Here is an 18875-nt window from a genome sequence, read left to right as displayed (position 1 = left end):
CCAGCATGCATTGCGCCACTCCCTCTGAAAGGAACGACCCAGCGAGAGACGCTGGAGTGAAATGCGACCGTTTCGCTGCAGGCGACGGCTCAGAGCGGGACAGAATCTGAAACACGACGAGAATATACCGCTGGATCGTCTAAAAAATCTTCAGGTCTGCAGTCGACATTTCAAACCATCGGAGGCGGCGTCCTTGATTGAGGAAGTGTAGTTAAGCAAGCTGGGAGGTTTCCCAGGGCTCATTGGAGAAGCGGATAGCGTCCTCCAAAGGCACAGAGAGAAATTGCACTTTTTTCTACCATAATGGCGAACTGGCCCTTTAAGCTTAATGACTTACATGTCATATCCATGCATCCATCCGTTTTCTTCCCCTTATCCAATGCCGATTGTGGTTTCAGCAAGCTAGGCAAGCTCGTCCCAGGCTAGATGAGACAATTAATCCCTCCATAAGAAACCCACAATGTAAAAAATGTTTATCTAAATGGCGGTTGAGCCTCAGACTATTTGTTTGATGGAGCAGGAACGTCCTGGAGTCTGAAATGGTCGCATTTCCCTGCAAACCCAAGCGACCATCTTTGGGCTAAGCTAAGCTAACCAGCTGCTAGCTCCCGCCTTCCATATAGATAAAAGCGTGGTGTAAATGTTCTCTTCCTTTTTCCACCTCACAGCTAGAAGGTTCCTAGTTTGCATGTTCTCCACCTGCATGCGTGGGTCCCTCCGGGTTCTACAGCTTCCTCCCACAGTCCAAAGACATGCTGGTTACGTTCATTGGTGACTCTAAAATAGCCTGTAGGTGTGAGTGTGAAAGGTTGTCTGTCTCTATGCGTCAGCCCTGTGATTGACAGGCGATCAGCCAAGGTGTAACCCCGCCTTTCTCCCAATGACAGCTGGGATAGGCTCCAGCCTGGGTCACTCCAAACAAGCAAACAACAAACTCCTCTGACACTGTTCTTTAACGGTGTAGATTCTTATTGTGACAGCTCTGTGAACTGTTTAGATCCGATATCAGAGACATACTTCATCCTTGATTTCACAGAACGACGCAAAAAGCTTCCACATCCGACTCATCTTTCGTTCCTCAGCATCTTCGCTGCAGGCTGTTGTCCCAACACCTAATCAATCTCGGTGTTTGCTCTGGAAGTGACAAAATTAAACTGAGCGCTGACACAGCAACGGTCTTATGTTTCCAAGTCGCCCCCGTCTCCAGCTTTGGTATTTTCCCCGCGCACGTCGATCACTCTCCAACTTTTAATGGGCTAAATGAGCGCAAAGTGAAAAAGCATCAGGCCCCCGAACACAATAGAAAGGCAATAACTGATGTGCTCCATTTAGCACGTCTAATTTGACATTTCTGTGGAGGAACTGCAGGCGGTAGATTTGTCGCTTCAGCAGCGCTGCCGCATGCATTTCAACGCGGAGGATGGTAAAAGCAACTTGATTATATTTTCCGGTCGCAGCCTGTTCAACAGTCTGAGACAAGAGACATGATAAATGTTTGGTTCCTGGCACCCTGCACGTTTAGAATCACAGTCATGCTTCTCTTATATCTTCATACCTCTGTTAACGATCCACCTGTTATCAGCAGGATTAGAGAGCGCCATGACCTGGAGCACCAACTCCTCCAGCAAGTCTTCAAAACGAAAGAGGAAAAGAACTCCAAGAATATTCTTATCTGCTGCTGCAGGTTCTTTAAGGTTTAGGTGACTCAAACTTAAGGTTGGGAAGCACTGCGGTCATGGTTAAAAATAAATACATCCATGTTTACGTCAAAGGTTTGTTCCCCCTGTCTGTCTCTATCCATCCCTCTCTCTCGATCCCACTTCTTCACCAATGGGTCTGATTCTGCTCGACGTTTCTGCCTGTTAAAGTTTTTCTTGCTCATGGCGGATAAATGTCGGCTCTTTGTAGATAATGCGACAAAGAGTGCCGTCTAAACCTGCTTGCTCTATTTGTAAAGTGTCCTGAGTTAACTTTTGTTACGATTCGGCGCTATAAACAGAAACATTGGTTGATTGATGGGATGAAAATTCTGCCACAACCTTCTGCTATACATGTGTGTTGGTGAGTGTGTGTGCAGACCCTTGTGAGACCCTTCCCTCTGCATCGATTCTGTTGTTTTGCTTTGCACAGGACGTTTTCAGGAGGGGTTGCTGTTGTGGTTCCCTGAGCCAATCACAGCACAGTACAGATGAGTGTGGGAGTGGCCTGTTCAGAGCGGCGAACATGGTGAAAGAGCGATGCAGAGTTGGCCTTCTTTCTGTTGGACAGGTAGGCGCCTCAAACCGGGTGGGACAAGTTAACCGGCGGTTAGCATGCTAGTGCAAAGGTAACCGTGCTGCTGTCGGTGTTAGCTCAGCGGGGTGGGCGTGTTCTCGCATGAGAGAGCGAGAGTGAGCTTCTGGTAACGAAGAGCCCAGGAGGAGGGGCCCAGTCTGAATGTGTTGTTGACAAAACGCAAGACAAATCCGACTTATTACAACACTAGCCAGCGGATATCAGGAAAGTGATTAAGCATCAGGAAGATCATTTGTCTTCCTGCTATAACCTACGACGAGAGAGGACTTGAGATGTGCTTTGCCTCGACAATCCAGACCTCCTGATTTCCTGCAGAGTACCAGCTTAAATTTGATTGGACAAATGGAGACTCCAAACCATAACACATCTGGTCCTTGGTCCACAGATTCTGCATTCACGTGCACATGTCTGTTTTCTTTCACGTGTTTAGATATCAAATAAGTTCTACATCGTGCAGATTTCTTTTTATTGTGAAAGCATTATTTCAGCAGGAGTATTTTTGTTTTTATTTGACAGACAGGATCTTGTGGGGGAGAGAGAAGCGAACAACATGCAACAATGATCCCAGCTGACATTGCAGCTGAACCACCAGGATACGAGGACGACCCTGTGAAGGCTGCTTGTCCAGCGTCTTGACGGCCCCCGCAGGATTATAAACTGCTTTAAAGCCCATTTGCGCCTTGACTCGTGTCACTCTATCGACTCTCACATGACAGTCAGGTGGATTAACGACCGAAATGTGACCTCAACAACCCCACAGAGGTTAAATGCCCGGGACTCTCCACCAGCCAATCAGAAGGGAGGAGGCGTTCTGGATGAGAGGCGAAATATCAGCAAGTCCAGCTGTGCTTCACTTCATCCCATCTGGAGTTGGATCTAATACTCAAACCAGCCTCTTTCGATCAAGTATCACAGGTATATGAGGTATTTTAGACACAACAACACCACCAGATAATGTGGAATACTTCCTCAAAGAGATCCAACATATCGACAAGGAGAGCCACAATGGCCACTTAGGTTCAAAAGGAGCTGCCGAGGATACAATCAGACGAGATAAAGATGCAACATTAATCCAAAGAGGCATAAAACCAGCACAAAGAGATGCACAAGTACTACAAAGGGATGCAAAACACCCTTAGAGGTAAGAGTAAGTACGGAAGAGATGCCAAAGGAGCTGACAGGGATACAATCCAACGAGAAAAAGATGCAAAATTACTACAAAGAGACATAATACTTCCAAAAAGAAATGCAAAACAACCAGAAAGAGATGCAAAATGACTACAAAGAGACATAACACCACCACAACGAGATGCAAAATAACTACAAAGGGATCCAAAACACCCGTACAGATGCAAAATGGCCACTAACAGATGCAAAATGACAAAAAGGAGATGCAAAATAACTTTAAAAATGTTTAAAATTACGACAAAGATGCATAACCGCAATCTAGAGACGCATAACGACCACAAAGAGATGAAAGATTACAACAAAACCACTACTTAGACACAAAAACGACCTGAAAAATGACTACAAAAGATGCATAACAGAGATTTGGAGACGTAAAAATACAAAAAAGAGAAGACTGGAAAATCACAACAAAGAGACGACCAAGAAGAGATGCAGAACTCAAACACTGTGACTGCTTCTTCTGTCTCGTTCAGTCTGGGGATTTTCTTTTAAGTGTAAGAATCATCCGTCTTTGTCGAGGGACCCATCGTCTCATAATCTCTCCATGGCTGCAGGCCATTTGGAGATACAAAGAGCAACCATATTAATATTATTATTTTATATTAGAACAGCATTTCACTTCTGGTTTAAGGACATTGGCTGCAGTGTAAATAGCAGCCTTCTCGTCTGAGGTCAAGATGCTGCTTATCAGAAGAACTTAAACATTCGTCATTACATGTGATTTGTCTTCGGAGAGGGGTATTTCTGGAGAGCTTAGAAGAAAAACGGACAAATGTCTGCTTCCTTTCAGCAAACCTCTGATTTGTGTTGATGCAACTTTTGTTTTTTTTTGCATCAGTACCAATTTCAAAGAGCTTTAAGTCACTGCGAGCTACATGCAAAGAGCTGTAATGACGGCGTCTATTCCTGGTATTTACCTCGGTATCATGATTTTGCATTTAGTTTCTTCGAGCCAGCAGAAAATAATGTACGAAACGCATGAATGTAATTGTTGAAATACGACTCGTCTGCAGGAAATTGGATCGTCGTGTGTGAAACGTGCGAGTCTCCGGGAGCGAGCAGAGCTCTTTAAACATTAGGTGCGATCGAAGGGTGACAAACCCGCTCCCTGCTGTGTTAAAAGAATATCAAAGCCTCATCATGGAAGCCAAACATCCGGAACTTCACATCAACATTTCTGTCTGCTCGCTCCGAGGAAAATGGCAGATTAAAAGTAAGAGCGGAGCCTTTTTTTTTTCTTGGACATCATAAGCCTTTAAATAGCAGTGTGCCGAATTCAGAGTCACACACCCAGGGAATAAGTTGAGAACATGGCCACGGTCCAGGCATAATTAAGAGCAGGAGAACAGACAGGCTCCCATGTTGACGGGATAGACGGAAGCATAAAAATAACAGCGGGGATGAGAGACAGACGGAGAGATGGAGGCTGCGTTTTAACTGCAGCTGCAAGACTCTTTGATTTTACATTTCTTCCTTTCATTTGCAACACAGATCTGATGTTTTTTTAATGTGTCAATAGCCAAAGTTAACATCTCTGGCTGTCAATTCATATAAACATTCAGCGTTTTAAATATGTCCACGCAGATGAGTCATCTGATAAACATACTCCTGTGAAACCTGTCGAAAATCTGTCGTCCTCAATGTGTTTTGGAGCACAGATTAAAAAGTCCTACACCTAGTGAATTATTAATGACAGTTTTAATAGAATTTTAAATGTAAATTTGGGACGCTCAGCATGGAGACCCATTACACTGCAGTCTCATCTGGAGATAATCCTCTGGATTTGCTCAGTAAATTTGGGTGAGTCACAGACTTCATTTATCCTGTGAAGAGGGGCGGAGCCAGAGGGGTGGTGCTCCCCTCTATCAGACTCAGAAGTTGGCTTTTTATTGTCACAGATAGTTTACTAAACAGTCTGTCAATGTTCAGGGCCAGGACCTCAGCACCAGAGCCTCTGTGGAAAGTGGTGGTTTGGAATTATGGAGGGAAAGTCAATAAAAGAACCACAAAAGGGCATCCCCTGAGAGGTGCAAAACGACACCAAAGACATGCAAGATAACAAGAAAGGGATGCAAAATGACTAAAGAGAGATGCAAAACCACCCTGAGAGATGGAAAACAACCAAAAAGAAACAAAGAATTGCTACAAAGAGAGGCAAAATGACCACAAAGAGGTGTAAAACAAACACAAATGGATGCCAAATGACCACAAATATATGCAATACAACCACAAAGGGATGCAGAATGGCCACAAAATACATGAAATGACTACAGAGATGCAGAACAACCAGCAAGAGATGCATAGGTACTACAAAGACTTCCATAATGACTACAAGGATGCAAAATGACCACAAAGATGCAACAAAATTGTTGCAAAACAACGGGAAAAATTTTCAAAACCACTACAAATAGATACAAAATTAAAGCAAAGAGATACAAAGGATCATCTAGAGATGCAAAACGACCACAGAGAGACATAAAATGACGAAGATTTGATAAGAGACTACAAACTGATGCTAAATCACTAAAAAGGGATGCAAATGGCCATAAAGACACACAAAATTACCACAAAGAAATACAAAATGACCAAACCTGCACACTGACTACAAGGGATGCCAAATGACCACTAACAGACTCAAAGGAACAACATTAAGATTCCAAATGATCATGGAGACGCACAATGGTTACAAAGGGATGCAAAACCAACAAATAGAGGCGCAAGATGACTGCAAAGATTTGACAAGAGGCGACAAATTGATGCAAAATGACTAAAAAGGGATGCAAAATGGGCATAAAGACACACAAAATTACTACAAAGAGACACAAAGCAACAACAAATGACCCTGTGGACGCACAATGTTTCCAAAGTGATACAAAACCACAAAAAAAGACACACAAGATAATCACAGTCACAAAATGACGATAAAGATTTGACAAGAGGCAACAAATTGATGCAAAATGACTGAAAAAGGATGCAAAATGGCCATAAAGACAGGAAAATACTACAAAGAGACGCAAAATGACAACAAATGTTCCTGCAGACGCACAATGTTTCCAAAGTGATCCAAAACCACCAAATAAAAAGACGCAAGATGACAAGAGGTGACAAATTGATGCAAAATGACTTAAATGGGATGCAAAATGGTGATTCTAGTTGATTGTGTAGACGCACAATGCTTACAAGTGATGCAAAACCAACAAAAGGAGAGCCAAGATGACTACAAAGACCACACAATGATCACAAAGGGAAGCAAAATGACTTCTGAAGGATGTAACATGAGTACAAAGACACGCAAAACTATAAAGAGATCAAATACTGCAAGAAAGAGAAGCAAAAAAAGGGCGCCAGGACTCTCTTGTAAAAGTGGTTGGGGGCCTTTTACATGTCTGTATCAAGGGGCCCAGTGTCTCATAGTCTGTCCATGCCTGTGGGTTAAAAAAACTTGCTATTTATTAATCTTATGACATATAAGAAACTTAACTTTTCAGGGATAATTTCAGGTGTTTGTGTCCCTAGACATTAAAGTGGGATGTGAACTGGTCACACAGGTTACATCCTCATCCAAATAAGACACGAGTTCCAGAAAAATGAAGAAGACAAATAACACGATACATCATAACAGAATGAGTAGGTGGGTTATGACCAAGAGGTGTGAAAATAATGCTACAAAACAACAAGGGTGTGACTGCAGCATCTCTTACCTGTTCTTTAACAGACGCCAAGAGGTTGGTGGTGGTGGTGGTGGTTGTGCCACTGTCGTCCACCTGAAGGCCGTGACCGCTCGGCCCCTCTCTGACCGCCATGGGCCCTTCCCCCTCTGCGTCCCCCTCCTCCATCTCCATCTCTTCCTCCACCTCCTCCCCGCGATGGTCCAGAACCGGCTGGCTGCTGAGGCGCCCTCTCTGACCCTGCGGGAGGACTACAAGCCGGTTAAGATGTGGACAAGGAGGATCATAAATAAAATCACTGTCATACTGTGAAAGAGCGAGTTTACAGGGAGCATATTGTGTTATACCTCCTATAATAATCCTGCAGGGATTCACTGTGACCTTAACCTCTGTGCTATTTTGTTTTTAAACCTCTCTAATATCTCTGCAGGGACTCATAGAGCATTTATGGCATGCTATTTCTGCAACACTTACAGTGTGATTGTAGCTTTTTATGCACCTATGGTATCAATGTCTGTAGGGGTTAACAGAAAGGATCAATAAAAAGATGATATTGTTTCCCTTTCATGTATTTTAACCCCTCACTGGAGCTTTTAATTGCATATTTCCCCATAAAAACAGTTGCAATTGTCATAAATTAAAGGTTTTGCATTGTATTTGCAGGTGTGCATGCACGCTGCACAAGAGGCATTTAACAGCATGTCACGTTCATGATTTCCCCCCCGCATATTAGTGCACGAGCACGATCCGTGATGAGCCTCCATCATATGCTACATGCAGCCTGTCTGTCAAACGTGCACATCAATCACTCCACCTCCATCTGGCAGCCAAGGACGAGGTCACACCGACTCACCGGACCGGAGACCGAGGAGGGGAGCGCGGCTGCACTGAAACCAAGCCTGCCCCCTCCCTTCCCCTTCTCCTCTCTCCGGTTCACACAAGCAGAAATGCCCGCGCGCCTGACAAGCGGCTGCGGCTGTCAGAACAACTCACCGGCCAGATGTTGCTGTGAGAAGCAGGCCACAGCTGGCTCGATCCGTCCTGTTACGCATCCATCCTCCTCCTGCAGGCGGCCGTGACAGCTACTACATCCCCCACGCGCCGACGCGACAAACAAACAAACAGCAAAACAGTCCCCGCGCGCGTCCAAACACTCCTCGTGCGATATTTATATGTCTTTTCTCTCTTCTTAACCGGTGTTTGCGTTCAGTGCACCCATCTATCTACCCCTGGCGTCCGCGCGGCACCCAGCAGCCACCCGCCCACCAACCAGCCCGCCCAGCCACTATTACCGATCAGCGGCGTGACGTCACCATGCGGCTATGGATTATTTTCCGATAGAGGAATCGATCTGCGCTCGGATGCACCGGTGCATGGCGGTGCAGCTGCAGGTGCAGGGGCAGTGATGAGTGAGATGCAGCTCCGTGCAAACAGCGCAGATGGAGAGGAAGATGCAGCCTGCAGCGGCTGCCGTGCGCGTGTTTGCGTGTGTGTGCACGTGTGTGTGTGAGTGCGTGTGTCTTTTTATCTCCTCCCTTGCTTTAGGCCACACTGTTCCTTACAGGAGTCCATGGGGATCATTTAATAGTAAAGTTTATGGAGTACTTCATTGTGAATTATGGAATTGCATTTTATATGGAAGCTCATTTCTGCCAGAAGAAAAAAAGACATAGATTCATAATCTCCTTTTTAAAACAAACACTTAAAGTCAGATACCAGAGGGGAAAGTTAGCAAATAGGGTGAACTGGCCCTTTAAGGGAAGAGTTTACATTAATCAAGTGTCACACATTTTTAAACCCTTACAACCATATTATATAATTTAAACTTAAAGGCAACTTATTTATTTACTTTTTTTAATATAGTTATTAACATATCTTTGTATTTAATATATATTGTGTCCTCTTGCTTTAACATGAGGTCGCCAAAGCCTCAGAATCTGGAGTAACAAAGGAGAGGATGCGCTTTAAAAATGTGTGTATTAGGGATGCACGTTATGGGTATCGGCATCGGCAGATACGTCATCTTTCCGCCGATATTTTCCACCGATAAAACCCTTTAATTCTGCCTAAATGCTCGATGATTCCCTAAAAAAGCTCGACGTAAAGCTGTGACATTAACTCGGCACTGCCTGCACCACGCCTCTTCGTGAAGAAGGGTGCAAGGTCTCTGCGGTACGGTAGCTTTTCAAAGAAACGGTTGCTTGAAATGGTTGCACAGCATCGGTCATGTGAGGAGGGGCCTAATCTCACCATCCAAGCCTGTCTACGTTTGAATATTAGTTTTATTTGATAGATAATGTACATGCAGCCATGTTTAGCTAACATATAAACAGATTTCAGGTAGGATACTTAAAGTAATAAGTATAATTTCTGTCCCATAAGTTGTGGTTAATGAAGAGAAAAAACAACAGTACACTGGTTCATGCACATGCCCATTTATTTAAATGATAATTGAGAGTCTGTGTGCAGTCATCAATAAGCGGGGTCTTACATTGAGCTGTGTCAGGTGGATTTCTCCTCACTACAAACACTCGAGGGGTCTTCTCTGTTTGAAAGCTGCCTTCTCCTCGGGTACACTTGCTTTTTTAAACTTAATTTACGTGAAGATGAAAAACAAAAAAAAAGCAAAGAGGGACAGGAAAGACTTTTCAAGAGTTAAAGGTTCCCACTATTTGTTCGTAAACTTATATAACACAAAATCACTGGGAAAAGGACGGAAACACTGTTTGGAACTGTAAATACTGTACCTGAATATTCAACAGTTGATAAAAGTAAACCCGTTTTTTTGAAGCAAAGGACGATACATTCACCGCTCCTCGTACCGCAAAGTAAAATCCAGTGTCAAAAATAACACAGGAGAGCGTCTAAAACACCTTTTAATACCACAAATAGATAAATTATGCATTAAATATACTGTGTTGGAAAAACAGTGACAACCCTAAACCTGGAAAGTTTAACATGACACGTTTCTTGTAAGAGTTTTTAAATGAGAGTCTGTTTCTGCCGCATCGTTCGAGGAAGGAGGTGATGAATTTGGGGGATTTACTGGGACAACTTGGGAGCTATAATCTGCCTGTTATACCCAAATAAATCATCCCCATCCTTTTTCATTTTAAGAGCATTTTCTTCACCTGACAAATGTCCCTGTAGGATTAGGATTTTACTGTCGCCGCCAGGTTCACAGCCACGGGTAGAAAATAATAAGCGTTAAAATGAGTCAGGGCTGAGCTGTCCGTCAAACGTCGAAGAAATCCATTACCTTTTTTTTTAAGATATCCTGACAGGCAAATTTATTCTGCAACCACACGAGCAAGAAAAAGGAGGAAGAGACGGAGTAATTAGTGTCGTCTGCAGGAGTTTAGGTGGCAAACTCCGCGAGCCAAGATCCAAAGGAAACTTGAGGAAGTGTTGAAATTCACAGGGAAAACAAAAAAGTGTTAAAATCTGGCTTCAGCACCGACCAGTCTGACCAGTACATCAGTTCTCCTGCTTCCACCCGGGAACATTTAATATCACCAGTTCGCTCTTCAGCTGTCTGATTCTGAAAGCTTCCAAAATAAAAGCATTTCATTTTAGGATTTAAGACGGAAAAAGAGGGGTTGTAAACGGTTCTGCAGGGTCACATTAAGACATTTTAAGACCTAATCAATTAAAATTTAACGCCCATTTCTCAGTGATACAACTTTAAGATTCAAAACAGACGGGAAACAAGAGGGATACTTCCGAGCTGTAAATAACAAGAACTCGTAATGACGTAAGCAATTAAATTAAAGGAGTCTGGACTTGGATAAGTGGCAGAAAAATTGATTTACCAATATTTACTTAATTTAGTTTTTGCTGAGCGTCCTTGCGATTGTGCCTCCGCCGTCACAAGCATCCCGATTTGAAGTCTGCGTCTCCCGGCAGCTCGCATCCAGAACGTTCTCTAACATTGGTGCCAACAGAAGACAAGCAAGAGGAAGTAAGACTTCTGTGACTTTAATTTCAGACTTCTTAAGACCTGCCAATGACCTGTGTTAATGTGTTTTTACAAGGGGCTTTATTTAAGATAGAAGGGTGAAACAAAAGTGCATTTGTTATTTAGCGTTACCCAGAATATGGTCGTTTACGTGCATCGATTTGACCCATTTTTCCTACTTGTTTTTTTGCATTTAATAAGGTTGCAAGCAACACTAAAACAGCAATTCAGTTTCTTTTGATTTCCTCTCCATTTGTTTACGTTACATTTGACACGTCAGCTCCATCAGAAACTTTAAGGGTTTCACACAGATTAGAACAACTTTAAAAAACAAATTCAGATCAATTCAAGTAAAAGCAAAAATATGGCAGATGTAGAGAGAAGTCCTGGTTTTTAATTGACAGATGAAATTAGTGTTTAGAATATCTTCTATCATTTGGAACGACAGCTGCTTTTGACAATTTTGGCGATTTAAAGGCTTCATTTTCTTTTCAGGGCATTTTTTTTTACCAATAAATGGAGACGGGACAGCAGAGGCAACCATCCACACTCTCACAAGTCTTCAACAATGATGCTGCAGAAACAACTTCTCTCATCTAATCCGGTGGATAAACAAAATGCCATGAGACAGATGAAGGGTTTTTTTGGCGTGACCGGGCTGTGCACTAACACTACGTTCTCCTACTGATGTCTACAAAGTCAAAAACACTGCGCGAGCAGGGACACACTGCTTGGTTGGCATGTTCAGCACATACTTTGTTAAAAGTTAATCTTCACAGGGAATGACACCGGACTTGATTCTCAGGTCGTCTGTCTGCTAAGTTTTCTCAGTTATCTGTTGTTGCATGACTTTCGGCTTATTTGGCTGCAACAGCGAAACACTGAGGGTGTAAACGTGCAAAATAAACCCGAATTTTGATCTCTCATTAGCGAGATTCTGACATATTTGGACCAGCATCAAACACTTGGTGAGCGTCCTCATTAATTAACACTGATTAGCAACTTGCAGCACCTGCTAGGAATCAGAATTTTCTGTAAACCAGCAACATTAATTGAGATTTTGATTCTGATATTTCTACTAAAGCCGTCTTTAAATTGCACATTTCTCCATTTGAAAGACTCAAAAACAACAGAATGTTCCGAGGAATAGCCGAGAGGAGACACATTTTGCAGAGCAGCAACCTGAAACATCACTTTTGGCCCCTTAAAACCGAACGAAAACGTGCCGTCTGTGGCCGTCAGTATGCACTTTGGCATGTGGTCACAGCTGCGGGGGCCGCTGTCTCGACGAATGATCGTTAAAACCCCCGCAGCCGAGAAACACACAGCGTCCCTTCACAGAGCAGGAGCCCTTGATCAAAACAAATAATATTTCACGTCACTTGAACCACGTTTCATTAGCACAAATACTTTTAAACTCGCTAACTCGATCTTCATACAACCAGGGAGGGAAACTAACACCAGCCTCCAGGCAGACTCTGATGACTTTAAGGTTTGAATCTTGATTCCCGGGTGAAAATCAAACGTGATCTGCCGCTGTGGACGTTAAACGTTAGTTTCCTGCCCTGCGCACAACTCGTCTTTCAAATCGAGAAATTGAGAAAGAAAAAAAAACAGCGATCACCGACACATCTACTCAACAAAATAAGTGTGAATTCTTCTTTACAAATCAAAGCAAATAAATAGAGAGGACAGTACCTTTGCATAAAGTACAAAACCTAACAGTCAGTGGATGTACAATTAATGTGGGTGAATTGGAGAAGGGCGGAGTGGCGTGTTCGTGGATTTGTGAAACCATGAACCAGTGTTAGGTGGACCCCCTTTTCCCTCGAGACCAGAACCTGCGCGCGCTACTCCAGGTCGTCCACGTCCTCCGTCATGATGGTGCTCGTCTGTTCGGAGGTCACGCCTGAAGAACAAAGAAAACAAACCATTTTTACTGACACTTGTTGCTTCTCTTGCGGACGCCGGTTTAGCTCAGAGGCAAGCCTTTGCTGCAGATACTCTGAACCCTTACTGAATGTCATCCCTGCTCTCGCCTCCCAGTATTTCCTCTTCAGTTACCCTATCATAATAAAGGCTGATGAAAGATCTTTTAAAAGGGGGACGCTGGTTTAGCTCAGTCGGTAGAGCAGGCGCCCCATAAACAGAGGCTACAGTCTGCGACGCAGCGGCCGCAGGCTCGACTCCCGCCCTCGACCCTTTGCTGCATGTCATCCCCCTCTCTCTTCTCCCCACATGTCCTGTCTCTCTTCAGCTGTCCTGTCTAATAAAGGCAAAATGGCCTTCTAAAAAAAGGCCTTCTGGGTTGAACACGTTCAACAACAAACATTTTCCGGCTCTAGATAATTTAAAATGTGACAATTTGCAATAGTTACCTTGTGTGTGTGTACATGATCACCTGTGCCGACGGTTGCATGTGCAGTTTTTTGTTTGATTGTTTTGTGGTGCGTCTCATTTTATTTTTATGTTGTCCTTGATTTTAAATGCAACAGATAAAGTGACGTCACGGTCAGGCATCGACAACAACATGCTGAACAGAAACAAAGGACTTTCCCAGTCGGATTATGCATTCAAACTGTTCAGTAGCTCGATGGCAGAATGAATGAAGGAGTTTGCATGTCTTCGTTTTCCTTGCCGGTACGCAACACCGCTTGTCTGAGGGCATACGTGGGAAACCCTTGAATAGGATATGGTCAGATTGACAGATTATTCCTTCTGCTTTCTTGACTGCTTGCCTTCTCCAAAGGGAGCAAAGGTCATCTTGTTAGGCTCCAATAATCTAAAATGTTCTCACAGACACCAAATGAGTTTTGAAGGCTCAGGTCGATCAGGCTCATTTGCAGCCCGGGCTCACAAACTCTGGAACGACCGGCTGAAATCTGGTTTTCCAAATCTGGCTCTTCTTAACACTTTTTTAACAAGGCTTTTATGTCTGTGTACATTTTTATTCTGTTTTATTTTAAAGTGTTTGTTAAGCACTTTTTAACTTTGTTGAGAAACATGCTATTTATAAAGTGCATGTTGTTGCTATGAAACTGTTGTATCAGCAGTCTTCTCCTACTTTACCTGAGGGGGATTACGCATCTGTGGCTACAGCAGTTAGCATTAGCTTTACCTTAGCTGGTGTTAGCCTCCATACTTGTTTTATTTCTTAACATTTTGGATGCTTTAGGATTTCAATCATTTAAACAATATCTGGTTTGTTTTTTCAACGTATAACACAGAATTTTTTTTTTTTATATGATTATTTTTTTGGCATTTTGCCTTTATTACATAGGACAGCTGAAGAGAGACAGGACGTGTGGGGAGGAGAGAGTGGGGATGACATGCAGAGGACTGCAGCCTCTGTACATGGGGCACCTGCTCTACCAACTAAGCTAAACCAGCGCCCCACAGAATGTTTTTAATTCCAAAAACAAGAAAGACTTTGGAAATAAATCTTTAAATCTGAGCAGAAGAATCTATCGTCTTCTCAAAGGAGAGGTGTTGAACTGTTAGACGTCATGAAGCTGCAGAGATCCTTTCTTACTTGAGGTATCGTCATCATTAGGAGACTTCTTCTTGTCCTCGACGTAGCCATGACTCAGCAGCTTGGACATGCTGACCGGGGGAGCCTTCTTATCGTAAGACCTGCAGACACAAACAGTGTTCGTATTCTGCTAATGCTGACAGAATAAACTTGAGGCTTACATCTCTCACAGCCAGCACTGAGCGTCAATTAATCATTCATGTCAATTATCAAGGAAAAATACTAAATATTTAATGGTTACTTCTTTGCAAATGTGTTTTTTCTTGTCTTACATCGTTTCAAATGTAACATCTTTGGGTTTTTGTCAGACAAAACAAGACATCACTCTGAACGTAGGGGAGTTGTTAAAGTGTTTGATGTTTTATTCATCAATATTAGTCGATTAAGTAGACAATACTTAGAAAAGAGGGATTGACTCACGTTCTCTTGTACTTGTTGGTCATGGTCAGACCCTCGATCTCACAGGCGATGCCATCAGGAGACATCTGTGGGAGGGAAACGTTATTTGTGTTGCTGCTAACACCAGCGTCAACCTTAAAGTAGCAGCTGCATTATTTAACAAATAAATGTGAATGACTCTGACTTTTATTCTGCAAAATACATGCAATTAACAGAGCGAAGGATGATGATGATGGGAGAAACCTTATGTGAATTAGTCATGCAACGGAAGATGATTAAAAAGGAAGTGGCTGCAGCTGAACCAACCCGCAAAAGCAAACATTATTTATCCTTAAAACAGCATCAATCGTTTTATTTGTTCTCGCGTAAACATTCTTTTATTGGCTTAAGTTTGCATCTTTTCATTGTGTCATTTTTCTGCTTTTAAGGCAAACTTCCCGTGCAGGTTATCGAATACTTGGATAAAGAAATATGGAGTTAATTTCATTTTAAAAGCACACAGTAAGATGTTAATCAGGTCCTTTCGCTGAACTTACCTGAAAACTTTAAACCATCTTTCCTCAAAGCTACCAAACAGCCAAAGCACCAGCAGGAAATGAATTTTAACCAAACTGCGAATGCGACGATGGAGCAAAAAAAAAAGGAAAAGGTGGTGGTATAAATGCAAAAATAAAAGGATGGAAGAGATGGACACGTTTTCAATGTTTGGGGTGACTTTGGTTTGGTCCATTCACCTTTTCTTTACCAGGTGAAATTCTATCAGTCTCCCAGGTCGAACCGTTATCAGTGCCAAACGGTGCAGCCAGAGGCTGCATGCCCGCCTTCATCTGGCTGTCGGGAGACGTTGCTTTGCTTCCGCTGTAAGCACAAAACCACGAGGATATACGGGGTGAAATCACTGCGAGACACTTTCCACATTCCCTCGCTGCGGCTCGTACGCTTGGCGAGCGCGCCGTGTGGCCCTCAGGAGGATCAATAAGCATTTAGAAATGTTGTGTTTTGTCATAAAATCCAGGCGGCTGTTGTGATACTGAAAGAGATTTTTCATTAACAATCAAAGCCCTCTCTGCACTGACACAATAAACAAGTCTGAGGACGTGGTGGGAAACTCTTTCTCGGGATTATGCAGGATTTAGGTGATGCACACAATCCTGACACCTCAAGATGCAGCGATTAGAGCTGCTCTGATACCAGTATGGAAATGCCTCAGATACAGCCGAAAATAAGGTATATGTACTCTGGGCTTCCAAACACACACTTTCTTTATTTATTTTTTTAAAGTTAAGATGACTAAAACTCCAAAATAAAGCTGCTTCATGTTATCAGATTTTTTCAGACCCTCTTCCACAGAGAAGGAAGGTCAGGAGGGGATGCTAATGTTAGCAAAGTTACATGGTGCTAACTTGTTGTACGCTTAAGGGTATATCCCACAGCTATATCCCACAGCTATATCCCCCAGGATACTTGGATCCGCCTATACTCAAGTCTGTTTTGGGAGTGAAAAACTGGTATCAGAACATCTCTAGTGGCGTTGCATCTTCAGTGTTTGATCTCTTGTGTGCTTGCGTGACCGGTGTTTGTACCTCTTTGACTCATCGCCTCCAAACCAGTTGGGAGGATTGTAGGGCTTCGGCGGTTTGTCATCAGCATCCGCATCATGACTCAACAGCCCTGCGGGAGGAAGAAACACAATGTTCAAAACACCGACAGCAATAATGAAGCATTATACTGTGTCTCACCTTTAAAAGCAGAATGAGGTGTTTTAGCTAAAGACTGGAGCTACTATCCAGAAATAAGACATAATAGCTAACATTTCCAGACATTTGAAATCAAGATAGCTCCCTCTTTGCAATGATAAATCTATGCTAAATATAGCGACTTTTCAGTACAAGAGAGTAGTGTGCACATCAAAAATGACTGTTTTCCCCTGGTGACAAAATGCAGCGTTGTTGCATTTTTAATTTAAAAAAAAACAGCCGTCTATTTTCCCACAATGCATAAAAAAAAATCAGGAAAGATCCCCTCTTTTATGTTGAGGACCGATGGGCTACTTGTTCAGGATTTGCATTTCAAAGAGTTGTCAACATCAAACAAATCCGCTGGGATGTTTTTTTATTTCTAAAATGTGAAGACTTCCACCGTTTTAGTTTACTGTACTCTGTTCACTCTGAGGGCAGAAGCAAGTGTGTCAGATCTCCTCCTTTAAATATGTGAAAGGAGAGTTTGTTTGTCTAAAGAAACCTCTACCTTTGTGTCCTCCGCCCTTTGCAAGCTTGACATAGTCCGAGTCCGACTCAAAGATCCCAACACGCCGTCCGCTGACCCTCTCCGCCGGGGTGCTTTCGTCAGCACTCTGGGACAGGCCAGGTATCTGGGAGGTAGGTCCAGTCACGCCGGTGTTCACAATCCCGGGCTTTATGCCTGCAATGGAGTGAGAATTACATATTTTTGCTTTACAAAGCTGTTCCTTCCTATTGGATACTTTCTTTAGATTTAATCCAAAGTCACTCTCTTCTGTTTTCTTGTTGTGACTTAAAAGCTAATAAAAAAATGTATACATTAAGACTTAGAAATGTAATCTAGCTTTGAATGTTTCAATTAATTTCACGTGATGGAGCAAGAAAATGCCTCTTGAAATGTCTTACCACCAGGCTTGGTCCTTCGATGGTTAGGTACAGCAGCACTCATCATTTAGCTGAAAGATGTAAAACAATCTGATGAACAAAGGAAATACTTTACTTTTCTTCTACATTAGCAGTAGCTTCTTTAAAAGATAACTCAAAGCACAACTTGTTGCACATAAAATGTCCACTTTCAAATATGTCTTTCTCACCATCTTCCACTACAATGGACAAGAGGGGCCTACCACCATGACAAGAAACTGGGATTTGAAATAAATAATTCACTGCTTAACAGATAGAATGTATGCCGAACCTACCAAAAGACTTAAAACATTAACAAAATATTTCAAATCATGTTAAACAAGTTGTGTGCTGTAATTTAATAGAAACGTCGTCTTAAATTATCATCTTTTCTATAGAGTTTGGCCTTGCGGTTCCCTTATATCAAGCTGAGCGGCCCGTCTGCGCTTGTTCATCGTAATAGTGGCTGTTAGGATTTTGTTAATAATAAGTATGTGGGTTAAAGAATCGAGTACGTTAAATAACACTCCTCTTGTGTGCATAAAATGTGTGAAAACAAAGTGTACTAGTGAACAATTACGTATACTAGAAGACATAATGTAAGAGACACTGATTTAAAAAAGTGAGCTCACTTTGCAGAGGATGCACACACGCCAAGAAATGTAAAATTGTAAAGTTTGACCATACACAGAGTATACAGTATTAAACTAGCACACAATATCAGGAGAATATAGTAAAATCATCTTTTTCTACCGGCATATTTCGACTTAGCCATGTAGCTAACAAAGCCTTGCTAACATAGCTAGCCACCTAGCTAGTTGCCGCAAAGGCTTTCCAGCGCTATCCTTACTTTGTGCTGCAACAAAACTAGTTTTTAGATATGCAGCAAACTATACTGCTCACAGAAAATCAGGTACATATCTTACATTATATGTTAATTTCCTTTCGTTGGAATTATTGAGCGGCTTTCTGTAATTAAATTCCGTTAGCTTCTTCTTATTCTCCTGCACACACTTCCTGTGGCACCTGCTACCAACTTCCGGTACGCTAACCAAAGATCGCGTATAGCTGACAAAGCCTGACGTCATTTTGTAGGCTGTTAAATTAGCGTCTCTATCGAAAACAAAACAAAGCGTGGAGAGCAGATCTCAAAATGTGTACAAATGAGCGCTCTTCCTATTATTCGTCTTGCT

At 42.6% G+C, this 18875-nt stretch overlaps 2 protein-coding genes across 5 annotated transcripts in view; both read right to left on the bottom strand.

Moving 5' to 3' along the window:
* Positions 1 to 8404, bottom strand: part of LOC138603361 (plakophilin-4-like) — a 55176-nt gene extending 46772 nt beyond the window's left edge. For 3 of the 4 annotated variants that reach the window (XM_069675094.1, XM_069675096.1, XM_069675097.1), the window contains exons 1-2: positions 8145 to 8404; positions 7185 to 7391 (exon numbers count right to left, since the gene is read on the bottom strand). In XM_069675094.1, coding sequence (XP_069531195.1) covers positions 7185 to 7325 — 141 coding nt within the window. In that variant the 5' untranslated portion in view covers positions 7326 to 7391; positions 8145 to 8404. Of the gene's footprint in view, positions 1 to 7184; positions 7403 to 8144 lie in introns of all 4 variants that reach the window. The other variant, XM_069675095.1, reaches the window with a different exon arrangement.
* A 1166-nt stretch (positions 8405 to 9570) lies between these two features.
* Positions 9571 to 18704, bottom strand: cunh7orf57 (chromosome unknown C7orf57 homolog). Its single transcript, XM_069675573.1, has 8 exons — positions 18609 to 18704; positions 17686 to 17735; positions 17288 to 17461; positions 16624 to 16711; positions 15775 to 15898; positions 15062 to 15126; positions 14642 to 14742; positions 9571 to 13018 (listed from the first exon to the last, which is right to left on the bottom strand). Exons 2-8 carry the CDS (start codon positions 17729 to 17731, stop codon positions 12960 to 12962), a joined length of 657 nt encoding a protein of 218 aa, XP_069531674.1. The 5' UTR covers positions 17732 to 17735; positions 18609 to 18704; the 3' UTR covers positions 9571 to 12959.
* Positions 18705 to 18875: the final 171 nt, after the last annotated feature.

This window comes from Semicossyphus pulcher, unplaced genomic scaffold, assembly GCF_022749685.1.
Source record: "Semicossyphus pulcher isolate SPU_LCO1_2020_fin unplaced genomic scaffold, fSemPul1.0.p SCAF_24, whole genome shotgun sequence".
Taxonomy (NCBI): domain Eukaryota; kingdom Metazoa; phylum Chordata; class Actinopteri; order Labriformes; family Labridae; genus Semicossyphus; species Semicossyphus pulcher.
This window is presented reverse-complemented; position numbering and strand designations above follow the sequence as displayed.